The sequence below is a fragment of the Antedon mediterranea genome, chromosome 8, assembly GCF_964355755.1.
Source record: "Antedon mediterranea chromosome 8, ecAntMedi1.1, whole genome shotgun sequence".
NCBI classification, from domain to species: Eukaryota; Metazoa; Echinodermata; class Crinoidea; order Comatulida; family Antedonidae; genus Antedon; species Antedon mediterranea.
The window spans coordinates 23,319,167-23,332,602 of NC_092677.1; the positions used below are offsets into that span (position 1 = coordinate 23,319,167).

The 13,436-nt window shown below is 34.3% G+C and overlaps 2 protein-coding genes across 5 annotated transcripts; both read left to right on the forward strand.

Annotated features, from left to right (window-relative positions):
- The first annotated feature begins 3,770 nt into the window (after positions 1-3,770).
- On the forward strand, positions 3,771-7,794 carry LOC140056906 (epimerase family protein SDR39U1-like). 2 transcript variants are annotated; one of them, XM_072102428.1, is made up of 6 exons: positions 3,771-3,909; positions 4,296-4,387; positions 5,084-5,166; positions 5,765-5,886; positions 6,469-6,612; positions 6,873-7,794. In XM_072102428.1, the coding sequence occupies exons 1-6, from the start codon at positions 3,894-3,896 to the stop codon at positions 7,280-7,282; spliced, it is 867 nt and encodes a 288-aa protein (XP_071958529.1). In that variant the 5' UTR covers positions 3,771-3,893; the 3' UTR covers positions 7,283-7,794. The 2 variants fall into 2 exon arrangements, with proteins under 2 accessions (XP_071958529.1, XP_071958530.1); XM_072102429.1 differs by lacking the exon at positions 5,084-5,166.
- Positions 7,795-8,683: 889 nt separating this feature from the next.
- LOC140056904 (epimerase family protein SDR39U1-like) lies at positions 8,684-12,804 on the forward strand. Of its 3 annotated transcripts, XM_072102425.1 has the most exons (6): positions 8,684-8,769; positions 9,045-9,151; positions 9,643-9,725; positions 10,544-10,665; positions 11,187-11,330; positions 11,838-12,804. In XM_072102425.1, the coding sequence occupies exons 1-6, from the start codon at positions 8,754-8,756 to the stop codon at positions 12,245-12,247; spliced, it is 882 nt and encodes a 293-aa protein (XP_071958526.1). In that variant the 5' UTR covers positions 8,684-8,753; the 3' UTR covers positions 12,248-12,804. The 3 variants fall into 3 exon arrangements, with proteins under 3 accessions (XP_071958526.1, XP_071958528.1, XP_071958527.1); XM_072102427.1 differs by lacking the exon at positions 9,045-9,151 and having other exon boundaries at positions 8,694-8,769; XM_072102426.1 differs by lacking the exons at positions 8,684-8,769; positions 9,045-9,151 and adding an exon at positions 8,808-8,923.
- The last annotated feature ends 632 nt before the right edge of the window (positions 12,805-13,436 follow it).

Consider the following 13,436-nt stretch of genomic DNA (forward strand, 5'->3'; position numbering starts at 1 on the left):
ACTTTTTTGGGGGATTTCCCCTATTCATCCGATAGCGTACGTAGTAGTAGGAGAGAACTGTCTACATCTTACGATCCATATAATAATAATAATAAATAAGGTACGATGTTTAGCGTCTACCGTCCTGTGTTGAATGTTTCGAACAGCAAGCTACTTAGCCTAACTATTAGCTGCTAAGTAGCAGCGGACGGAGAAAACATGATACAAAAAAATGTGCTTGTAGGCCTTAACTACAACTATTCATACACAGAGTTTTAACCACGGTAAAAATTAAGCCAATTACATTATGTTGTAGAATATAAATTATAGTTACTTTCCGAGTTTCGATTTCTGAAGCTTTTATGTTAGTATAATCCACATTTCCTGGAGTTCGGTAAAACGCGTTCGTTAATTTAGTGTATCTGTCGGCTGGATTATTGAGGTGGGTGCGATAACATATAAATATAATATACTTCAAACGATCTTCGGTTGAGGTGCGTGCGGGGGTACGTACTTTGGTACTAAAATTTAGTACCAAAAAGTTGACACCCCTAATTGTACACGTATAATGGACTACACCATGCTGGAACGCACAAGGTATTTTCTTATCAGAGGATGCGTGTACGTCAAAAAGAATGTTTTTTCAACGATCCTTCGTCGTAAGTACGAGAGACGTCGTGTGAAATGTCTTATCAGAGGGTGCGTGTGCGTCAAATAGATCACACACAACGTTCGTTATTCAGCGACCGTTTATTAAGATAACTTAATAATAATTAAACTAGGCCCGGGCCTAAATGATAAACGATCCGACGTGTTGCAGACAAATAAAAATAGTCATTATTTTATTTTAAAAAGACAGGGCTGATAATTTTTTTGTTCTAAATCCGCGCCTGTATAAGCGCACAAAAAAAACAAAGCTGAACTAATGTTTTTTTTTTCAAATGTCATTAGGCCTACAGCAACTGTAAAAAAAGTTTACACTCTACCTTATAACAGCAAAATTAACATATTCATTAAAACTGTTACCGTTAATATTAAGAATTAAAAAGCGCACACTATTATTCATTGAGTGATAATAGTTACGATAGGTCAAGGGTGATCGATTCATACCAAAATATTTTTAAAAATTAAGTAGGTCAAGTGTTATAACGTTTGTAAAAGCCAGTTACTTATTCGCCCTAGAGGGTGTAGATGCAAAAAAGTTCGCGGAACTGGGGTGGCAAATGGTAGAGTAGGTCAAGGGTCATCGATCTATACCAAAATATTTTGAAAATATTAAGTAGGTCAAGTGTTATAACGTTCGTAAAAGCCAGTTACTTATTCGCCGTTGAAGGCGTAGACGCAAAAAAGTTCGCTGAACTGGGGTGGCAAATGGTAGAGTAGGTCAAGGGTCATCGATCTATACCAAAATATTTTGAAAATATTAAGTAGGTCAAGTGTTATAACGTTCGTAAAAACCAGTTACTTATTCGCCGTTGAGGGCGTAGACGCAAAAAAGTTCGCGGAACTGGGGTGGCAAATGGTAGAGTAGGTCAAGGGTGATCGATCCATACCAAAATATTTTGAAAAAATTAAGTAGGTCAAGTGTTATAACGTTCGTAAAGCCAGTTACTTATTTGCCGTAGAGGGCGTAGACGCAAAAAAAGTTCGCGGAACTGGGGTGGCAAATGGTAGAGTAGATCAAGGGTGATCGATTCATACCAAAATATTTTGCAAAAATTAAGTAGGTCAAGTGTTATAACGTTCGTAAAGCCAGGTTACTTATTTGCCGTAGAGGGCGTAAACGCAAAAAAAATTGCGGAACTGGGGTGGCAAACGGTAGAGTAGGTCAAGGGTGATCGATTCATACCAAAATATTTTGAAAAAATTAAGCAGGTCAAGTGTTATAACGTTTGTAAAGCCAGTTACTTATTCGCCGTAGAGGGCGTAGATGCAAAAAATTCGCGGAACTAGGGTGCAAAATGGTAGAGTAGGTCAAGGGTCATCGATCTATACCAAAATATTTTGAAAATATTAAGTAGGTCAAGTGTTATATCGTTCGTAAAAGCTAGTTACTTATTCGCCGTAGAGGGCGTAAATGCATAAAATGTTATTGAACTTTGACCGGAAGAAGTAGAGGAGGTCAAGGCTAACATGTTGATGCAATAACACCTCAATTAGACAGTTATTACGTATTAAAATCTGTTTTTAAAAATATATTTGTGACTGTCCCTTTAATTAAATTTGAATAAGGAACTTAGGAACTAGTAACCAACTTCACAGGCATTAATATGGGCAGCAGTGCTGCAGGTGGGCACCAGTCGTGCATTTTTATATCTATCTAATGTTAAAGAGTTAATATGGCCGCACCAGTGCTGCAGATGGGCACCAGCCGTGCATTTTTATATCTATCTAATGTTAAAGAGTTAATATGGCCGCACCAGTGCTGCAGATGGGCACCAGCCGTGCATTTTTATATCTATCTGATTCTGATGTTAAATTAATATTATACCTGTGCTGCAGATGGGCACCAGCCGTGCATTTTGATATCTATCTGATTCTGATGTTAAATTAATATTATACCTGTGCTGCAGATGGGCACCAGCCGTGCATTTTTATATCTATCTGATTCTGATGTTAAATTAATATTATACCTGTGTTGCAGATGGGCACCAGCCGTGCATTTAATAATGTGTACATATATCTCATAATATAGTTTATATGGGCACCATTCTTGTACGAAGTAACATATTTATGTGTCATATATCTGCAGTTCTGAATGTGAAAACAATTGGTGGGTCATTTATATTTGTTTTACATAAATACACGCCATCGTAAATTATAGATTCAATATTTCGTAATGTCATCAATAAAAATTACTAGTTAAAACCCTAAACCATCATTATGCTAATTATAGTTACATAATAGTTAACTATCCCATGGTCTAGAATTTATTTACCTCCGCCAAGGAGGTATATGTAATCGGTAGCGTGTGTTTGTTACTTGGCCAAATTGAAAATTGGCCAAGTATGTTGATCTGTTTGGTTTGTGTGTTTGTTTGTTTGTTTGTCATCACTCTAGCGCTCACAGTTTTGATTCGAATGACTCCAAATTACTACCAAACATGTCACCTGGTGCAAGGACGACACCGCCCAATTTTGGTTAAATTCCGGACCACGGTTTCAATTCTGGACCATTTAAAAAAATTATTTTCAGACCTGCTAGTGTTAAAAGATAGGACAGAATTTTTCAAAAGCCGGCGAGCAGTCTTAAAGTAACAAGTAAACTGAAATTGCATTTTCTCGAGAACTACTTGTCCAAAAAACTTCATTTTTGAACAAGAGGCAAGAGTTATAATTTGTGATTTGTAGATTTAATGTGCACGTTTTTTGATGCGAGTAGTTTAAATTCTTTTCAAATTCACTCGTTTGATTTTCGCGTTGCTGTTCTATTGTTAGTCAACTGAAGCTATTGTTAATTGAAAGGCTTATACATAACCATTACACCAAACTCCATACACATGCTTGTAATGAAATTAGCCTAAATCACAAACAGCATTAAGACACACACAAATATATATATATATTTTTTTTACCGGAGAAATCTGATGTAGGAGAATTTTACAGTAGGCGGAGGTATGCCCTCTCGGAGTGGCTTTCTAGTTAGTAACTGTAAGCCTACGGAATCGAGAAGCTGCAGGCTGAATCGTCTTGGTCTGCTGGGTTTTGACAAATGGATATTCAAATAGTACCTCCTCATTAATATTCATAACCTGCACGACTGGTGCCCATATAACGCTTACCCACATGGATTACACTGTACTGCAGTAGTCTGTTTAGGCATACTCACCTGTTATTAAATAAAAACGACGCGATATTGCAGCAACACGCTAACGCCCATAGTCTTGTGTTCTACATCCAATTATCTGATACAAAATGCATGTTTTTGTTGGTAAGTTTCAACATAAATAAGATAGACTCTATAACTAAATTGCCTTGTTAAGCCTGCCTACAAACATATATTGCAGACAAACACATTACTATTATATGTTGATCAAAGCAGAAAGAGGACAAGTGCGTTGGAATTTCGTTTTTGCAGGAGTATTAATATAGAGTACATTACGACCTAATTTCATTAGAAACAAATTAAAGTATTTTGAATTCATACATGGAAGATACTAAATAGAATAGTGTTTATGTTTTCATGGTGTTTAATTATTTATACATTTATTTTTATTGCACCATATTCAATTGAGTATTAGGCTACACATTCAAATACCAAACCAGAAGACGTCACTAACTATATTATGGTAATTAGTTTTTGCTTGCTTTCTACAGCTGGTGGTAGTGGATTCGTTGAATATGCAGTTTGTAAACTTTTACAAGAAAGAGGTCACACTTGGACTGCTGGTCCAAACAAAGTTTCATGGGTAGTAGAACAATTTATCAATATTCAACTCAACAATTCATGTTAAGGAAAATAAGGGAAGGAACGTAAAAATAGTGAATAAAGTATTGAAATATAAGTTCTCTAAAAGTTAGATCAATGCCAAAGGGATCTTTCTTCTATAAATAGTGTTACATCGTTATTGTTGTTCAGTAGGCCTAATACTATTGTTACTTTGTTTTTTCTTATGGTTTTACCAACTGGTTGTGGTAGGCACTAGATACAATTTGGTTGAAGACTTTTGAATATAAAATGTCTGACTCGCATCCAGATTGTTTAAATAATATAGTCAAATATTGGCAGTAGATTAAATAAGTATCCTTTTAAGTTAAATAAGGAAAATAAGGAGTGTATGAAGTGTTTCGATTTGTTATTTTTTTCTGAAATATATAATCATTGTCAGGTTGGCTGCCATAGGAAATCATTCTTCTACATTGTTGTTTTAACTATTGATATTTTGTTTATATTTCGTATATAGTTTTGCCTTGTATAAAACTGCCTGTGGAGTAGGCGCTAGATATACAATTTGGTCATGGAGTAAAGAATATTATTATTATATATAATATTCTTTTCTTTATGATTTGGTGGAAGACTTTTGAATATGAAATTTCTGACCCACAACCAGATAGACAATCTGAAAGATTATTTCTACTAAATAGGTATATTTTTTCTCTGACAGTCTGAGTTAATGGAGAATGGTTTACCAGAATGTGATGCAGTAATTAATCTATGTGGAGGAAATCCATTCGATCCAATGAAAAAGTAATTGAAACCACATAATGATTGACTTTTCAACCTTTGTATATATTTATCATATCATAGCAGAAGAATGATAACAATATAAACAGGGCCTATATGAGATAATTAACAAAGTATTAATTGCAGCCAGGCTATAAATATTATGTTTGTAAAAGCAATAATATTTCTCCCACAAGAAGGTATGGGTTGATAGAACATAATTGTGGTCATTAATACGGTGCATCTCATTGCAATAACATAAATATGATATCTGATCTACTTTCTCAGTTAATTTAAAAATCACACTAAATATAAGTAGGGTGCTAGAGTCACAGGGTTCATTAAAAACTATAATAATACAACCAATAAAGGTGGTGTTTGTTCACTATGGAATGACGCAACTATGCAACATTAAACATGACATCATCACTGAACGAGTTTACAATTGTTGGCTGTTGCCAAATATGCATTAAATTGTTGGCTGCATAGAAATTGAAATTCGTTGGTAACTGAGGTAGAAAATGTAGATGTACAGTATCTTTCAAGTAAAAGTCAGTATTTGATAACAACTTGCATCACTTTCCCAGTAAGTAATAATTCACTAAATTTGTTGTTTTTACAGATGGAATGAAGAGTTTAAGGATGAGATTATCAAGAGTATAGTAGAACCTAACTCTAATATTGCCAAGTTGATATCGGATATGAAGCAGCCACCAAAAGTATTTGTATCTGCTTCTGCAGTTGGTAATAATAATATACTATACTACTGTAACAAACTATTACTGGCATGTAAAAATGTTAAATTTGACTAATACACAATTCACACGTACACAAAATATAAACAAATGTAATTGTTACATACATATCTTGCATGAGAGCCTTTGGAGTTGTAATGCTTTCATGTTGTTTTGTCATGGTGTAGCAATGTGTTCCTTCGAAGTTACATCTTTACAGGAAAGATTACCAACTATTCTAGATTCTACACCGATGTAACAAAAAAAATCTTTCACACATTCGTATCAAGGTTACAATTCTTCATTTGTTTCCCTTTAAGAGACAAGGTACCCTTTGACCCTATGATAGGCCTACTGTGACAAGCAAATAATTTATCATCATTACTACAATCTAATATTATTATTACAACTTTTGCTACAAATCCATGAAATACATAACTATTTGTTGTTGCAAGTGTACTGTATACAAATTCATACTTTAAATTATGGTTGTAAGTGTACTCAGTATGGTGGACAAAAATACAATAAAACTGCACCAAAAAATTAATTGATGTTATATTTTACTTTTTATACTTTTTAAATTCTTTATTAGCTTACTATCCACCTTCAAGATCTGCACAGTATACAGAAGATGACCCTGCAGGAACTGGTTACTTTTCGTGTCTGAATGCCGATAGCGAAAAAGCTGCAATGCAAGCAAAGTCTGATAAAACCCGAGTTGCAGTTGTAAGAATAGGTATAGCTACATTTGTTTTATAAATTTGATTTTTAGGTTGACAATATATAACACCTGAGTGTGTTCTTACCATTTTATGGCTTAATTGTGTATCATTCAGGTTTTTTACTTGACAGAAAAGTGATATTGCTGGATGTACTACTACTACTAATGGAAATTCAGCTTCTTTCAAAACAATTTTAAATGTTCAGAATTTTCGGTCACGGGAGGGTATAACCATTTTACTCCGCATACATAAGTCTACATTTTTTTTCTCACAGGTTCTGCACTTGGTAAAGACGGCGGTGTAATGAAAGAGATGAAATTCAAATTCCAACTCGGGTTTGGAGGTGTCATTGGCTCTGGTGAACAATTCTTCCCTTGGATCCATGTTGATGACATTGCTGGCATCTTTATACATGCCATTGAAAATGATCAAGTGGAAGGAGCGCTAAATGCCACTGCACCGGGTGTTACAACTAATCATGACTTCACAAAAGCATTTGCCGCCGCTCTTTGGAGACCGTCGTTCTTCTCCCTACCAGAGTTTATTGTAAAGGCAATGTTTGGCAGTGAGCGTGCAGTTGTATTTCTCGAAGGATATAATGTACAACCTAAACGAACATTAGAAAGTGGTTATACCTTCAAATACACAAGTCTCACAGATGCAATAAATGATATTGTTTTGTAGAAAGTATTTAAATGATAAGGGAAAGTGAAAATAGCAACTAAAATTAATTTCCGTAACTACCTTTTTATTATGCGCTATTGCATTTCTCAGTTTTAGATGGGCAGTTGACAGAAAGCTGAGTCCACTCTTGGTGAATGAATGATCACAAATAGTGCTCTGTGTGGAGCCACAGTTTACATTTGATTGATTTATAAAAAATGCAGTTTAGTAGAGAGCTTTACAATTTGTATTGATATTTTTTTATTTTGACGCTTTAAGGTAGATAATTTAGCTGTAAACGGTGTAGTTCAATTGTAATCCATCATGTATAGCGACTGGAATCACGTTATAGTGTCTCTTCATGGCGGCACTGATAACTTGCATGCAAGGTATCATATAGATATTTAAAAATTGTGTTGTAGTGTTAATCAAGCAGGACCTTTTTGTCATCTTACAAAGTAATAATAATTGTGATTATATTGTATAAGGTGTACTTTATTGGGTTTCAATAAACATAATTGGCTTACTTAAAACTGTTTTGTGTCAATGATGTATGTATTGTATATTGTTCCCAGTCCTTTCAAATGCATATGGCTAGCCTACCTATAAACCTTCTGACATTTATGTATATACAATTGTAATGCAAGGTAACAATGGACTCAGAAGTTGTTGTTGTTGTTGTTTTTGTTGTTGTTGTTGTTGATTTGTTCTGCAACTCAATTTTGAATAAACTGATCACCCGGTTTGAGTGTATGTTGGCCATTTATTCAATGTATAATCATAACAATTCATTAGGAAAAAGTTACCATATGGTAGATAAATGTTTACTACGGCTAAAAAAATGGGTATTGGAAACTCGGACTTAGCATGCTCAACCCCAAAGTTGGAGAAAAGTAGGCACATTGGATATGTGCAATAGATAGACTTATAGCAAAGAACTAACACGAAGTTCTTTGCTTATAGACTTAATCAACTTATTCCATTTTATATAATATATATATAAAAAAAATTTAATTTGTTGTGATTTTTTGTGTTTAGTAGTATGTCAAACATTAAATTACATGCAATTTTTATTTTTTTTTAATGAATATTTGACAATAAAAGTGTTTGAATTTTAAATTCTTCTTCTATGATAAAAAATAGTTTTGGCGAATATATCCGGGATATTCTGTGTTTAGATAACTTTTGTTTGTTAGTGTACGACGAAGGTTCCGGGAAATTAAGCATTTTGTTTACAAGAATGTTGGGGTATGTAGGTCTCAATAGGACCTAAACATCGAATATGCTAAACGAGCGTCGTTTTTTGTAAGAAATATTTCTAGTTATTATCAAGACGTACCTGGGAGAATATCTTCCTATCCATATAAAGAAACTACCCAACCATAATAGATGAAGATATTGGTGGCGCTGTTATTCACAACAAAAAATTTCAACAATCTGTGTGCGATTTTCCAATCCCATACTAGGCTAGGCTATATGATCTGATAAAAATATGAATGTATTTGTTGGTAAGATTCAATTGATTATTGACATTACACATATAATGCTAAAAATACTCTTTTTGAGTCGACATTGCAGGCCACACCAGGCCTTTATATTATGGGTATTGGTTGTTTACCGGCCCACACTGCTGCTGCACCGTCCCAGCTAGGACTCTGTCTGGTAAGTGTAGCTAGGCCTAGCAGCACAAAACAGCCGACCTGGCTTATGAATATGAATTCATTTAATTTCAGATTTAATGCAATTTTTGTTTATAATAAAAGTTGATTTTGTTTTTCTACAGCTGGTGGTAGTGGCTTCATTGGGTCAACAGTATGTAGACATTTAAGACAACGAGGTCACAATTGGACTATTATTTCTAGGACCACTGGTCCAAACAAAATTTCATGGGTAGGGTAACAAGATTCTCATCAAACATATTTACATTGTGTTGGTGTCACTTTAATAACCAGAGTAGCCATGTCATATCATTTTTTTAAACTAAAAATTAGGGGGTGGGGCGGATTGAAAAGCAAGCCTAGCTTCTTAGCCTATATCATATATCCCCCTGTCTGCTGTGCATAATTAAGCAGATTAAAAATTCAATTACTAGAATTTAATTCACCACCATTCCGACAGAAAAATATACATTTACAAATAAATTTTTTCGGACATTATTTATTGGCCGGAGATGCCTTTACCTTCACTAAAAGTGAGTGTATATACTCATTACTGTTTATATTGCCTGCACTACTTTGCCAGTATGCCTGTGAGAGAAGCTGTAGGGTAGGCACTACAACATTTATAAAAATAAAATCCATGTTTTTAAAATAATAATTATACAGTATATAATCAAACTACAGGAAGATTTTTCTACTAAATAAGTAGTCTTTCTCTAACAGTCTGAGTTAATGGAAAATGGTTTACCAGAATGTGATGCAGTTATTAATCTATGTGGAGAGAATGCATTCAATCCAATGAAAAGGTAATTTAAACCACATATAATATACTACAACTGATTGTTAAAGAGATATTCAATTTTGTATATATTATCATATAGCAGAAGAATGATAAGATAATTAGGACATCTATGAGAGAATTAACAAAGTATTGCCGCCGGGCTATAAGTATGTTCTATATTAATTATTAATAAAAACAATATCTGCCACAAGAAAATATGGGTTTATACATAAATGTGATCATTATTATACAGTGATTGTATTGCAATAACATGAAATATGATTTCTGTTTTGTTCATTAAAATGAATTTAGTCTTGTTTATTCAACTGTCTAAAGGATGACGCAATTACATTGACTAAAACTAGATTGTTATGAAGCAATATATGGTCGATCTATTTCTCAGTTAATTTGAAAAACCAAATAATATATCTAGGCTACCATAGTCACAGGTTAAAAAAACTACTTTAAAAATCAATGAAGATGTTATTTGTTTAACTATGGAATATTGTTATGCAACATTAAACATGACATCATTTTCTGATCTTGCTACCTGCTTCATTTATTATCAATCAATGGTGAACAGACGATCGGGGCCAAGGACGATCAGGGCCACAGACGATCGAGGCCATTATAGAGACGATCGGGCCCATTTTTTTATGTGCCCGATCGTCTTATACGCTAGGCCTGATTGTCCATGGCCCCGAACGTCCACACAGTTGAGCCCGAACGTCCACAAAGTTTGGCCCGAACCTCTGCATGCGTTGGTACCCGATCATCTTTAAAAAGGCCAGATTTTCTGACCCCAATCGTCCATCAATCCAATCAATTTACATTTTTATGCAGGTGGAATGAAGCCTTTAAAAGAGAAGTTATCCGAAGTAGAGTACAAACCACCGCTAATATTACCAAATTGATATCGGATATGAACCGGCCACCCAAAGTATTTGTATCTGCTTCTGCAGTAGGTAATATATACAGAAATAATTATGAAAGAAATATGTGGATACCCAAAAATAAGTATTGACTCTTCACAATTTTACTCCATGCAGGGAGTTGAACTCCCTGCTCCATGCATTGGGGCTTCACTTTGTAGATTGTACCTGACGTTAGTTAAGGTACCCTGTTTAGTGGTGATAATATAATAACATACACAAGTGGAATGTATCTTTGCCAGTTAATTTGTTAAATTCATGTCACAGTGGCGTAACGGCTAAGAGCATTCACAAGCTAAACCCAAAGCTTAAGAGGCTCCAACATAAGCACCCCAATGCAACTACCCAACATTGGATGGTCTCTATTAAACCAGGGTCCTTTTCCCCTCTGCGTTACACCACTGGCTTTTCAGTAAAAGTTCTTTTAATAGTTTTATTATATGACTGTTGCAAAAAGCAACCTGTAGTGTGCATAACTGTTGTTTAAAATAACGAATTTGAACTAAAACATTATTATTATTATATTACATATCATTATTAAATTATGTTATTAGGTTTCTATCCGCCTTCAACATCAGCAGAGTACACAGAAGGCGGCCCTGCAGGAACTGATTTCTTTGCCCGTCTGAGTGTTGATTGGGAAAATATTGCAATGCAAGCAAGGTCTGATAAAACAAGGGTTTCACTTGTCCGAATAGGTATGTATTTATTAATAAAATGTTACTGTAATAGTTTTGTTATATAGAATCATAAGCAAAATGGTTACTGTACTGTTTTTATTTGCGTTCAATGCGTTGTCATTATTTAATTTAAAAAAAAAAAAAAAAAAAAGGACATGGCTGTTAAAATGTATATGGGGGAGGGGGTCAAAAGCCTGTCTATCGCCCACCTAAATCTGCACCTGCTCTTGGCCTATTTAAAGCAACATGGCCTATTTAAAGTCTGATTTTATTATTCTTCATTTTTTTTTTTTTGCCAAACAATACATCTTTAATATCTAAATTAGTGGGTGAGATTAAATTTGGATTGCATCATTAATGGAATTTTGTTGAATTTTTGTTCTGAATTAGGGGTATGATTATAGTTGAGCAAAATTTCCCTTTATTTTATTTCATTTATATAATTATTTCACTTCAATATCTCAACCGGTCATTTCAATCTGTTCAAAGTTCATGGAATTTAACTTTAAGTATATTTTCTCACAGGTGTTGCTCTTGGTAAAGATGGCGGCGTAATCAAGCAGATGAAGTTACCATTTTACCTTGGGCTTGGAGGTGTCATTGGCTCTGGTGAACAATTCTTCCCTTGGATCCATGTTGATGACATTGCTGGCATCTTTATTCATGCCATTGAAAATGATAATGTGGAAGGAGCACTAAATGCCACTGCACCGAGTGTTACAACTAATCATGACTTCACAAAAGCATTTGCCGCCGCTCTTTGGAGACCGTCGATCTTCCCCCTTCCAGAGTTTATTGTAAAGGCAATGCTTGGCAGTGAGCGTGCAGTTGTATTATTAGAAGGACAGAATGTGCAACCTAAACGAACATTAGAAAGTGGTTATACCTTCAAGTACACAAGTATCACAGATGCTTTAAAGGATATTGTTTCGTAAAATGTAGACTCACACTCATCACAGTGACATTTTTGAAGTGATACTAATGTAGGTGAAACAAATTGTACACTGATAAAAACCAAGATATGGCAGCAGTGTGGTTAGCACTGTGCACAAGCTTTATGATATTGGACAGACAGCCTGGCAGATCTTGATGCTAATTAGGAGGCAGACGATTACCATAGCAAACAATTAAATTACCACTTGATTCATTTATCTCTAAAGTTATAAGTGATAATGATCATTTACAGTCTCTTGAAAGATAGTGTGAGATTTAATGTCTACATCTGTCTGTACTTCTTCATCTTATACATATATACTTATTTATCTAAATATAGGCCATATGATCTGACTGGAGCCAATTTATTTTTTAGGGTCTCCCTGGACCCCCATCCCATATGCGTGTCCCTGTAATGATAAATATCACAGGCATAACTCCATCATAGATGTCATTAAATTTAGCATTTTATCAAAAAGATCTAGTCAGAAGTTATATAAAAAATATTAATAAAGTTACCGAATTTGCAGTTTTGATATTGTTGTATCAAAGAACATGATTACTCTCTCTATCTGTATGTTACTGTACTATATCTTGTTAACCTGTGAGATTATCTTCCATATAAGGAAACTATAACACCATAAATGGATAAAGCTAGATGTATCACAACAGAATATTATTTACAATGCACATATGCAAATCTGGAAAAATTCTTCCTAAATTATTATTATATTTTTAAACAATATATTCATTTTTGTTTGTTTATTTTAACAAGTACACCAACCTTGTGCTATTTGTATCCATTTCCAAGTGTCTTTGGCATTGTTGTCAAATCTTTTGCAAGGCCACATGGATTACTGGCCACAAAAAAAAACTGGTGTAATTTTGCTTTGCAACTTCTAAATGAAAGAAACTTTTCAATTGAGAACACATCAAACATATATGTTACTAACACTGGCCTTTTAAGGCATGTTATGTTCTGTTACATGCAATAAGCAGAAATATCATGTTTTGACATTTGGTACTTCAATAGCTGGGCTGGAGCTTTGGCAATGGCTTAGACTAGGTTCTAGTTCATAATTAGTAAAGCTAAATATTTGGCACATGACATTTCATACATATAATGTAATACAATTACAAAAATAAAAAATATAAACGAAACGTTGACTGGTGGACTAACATAAAGAAACA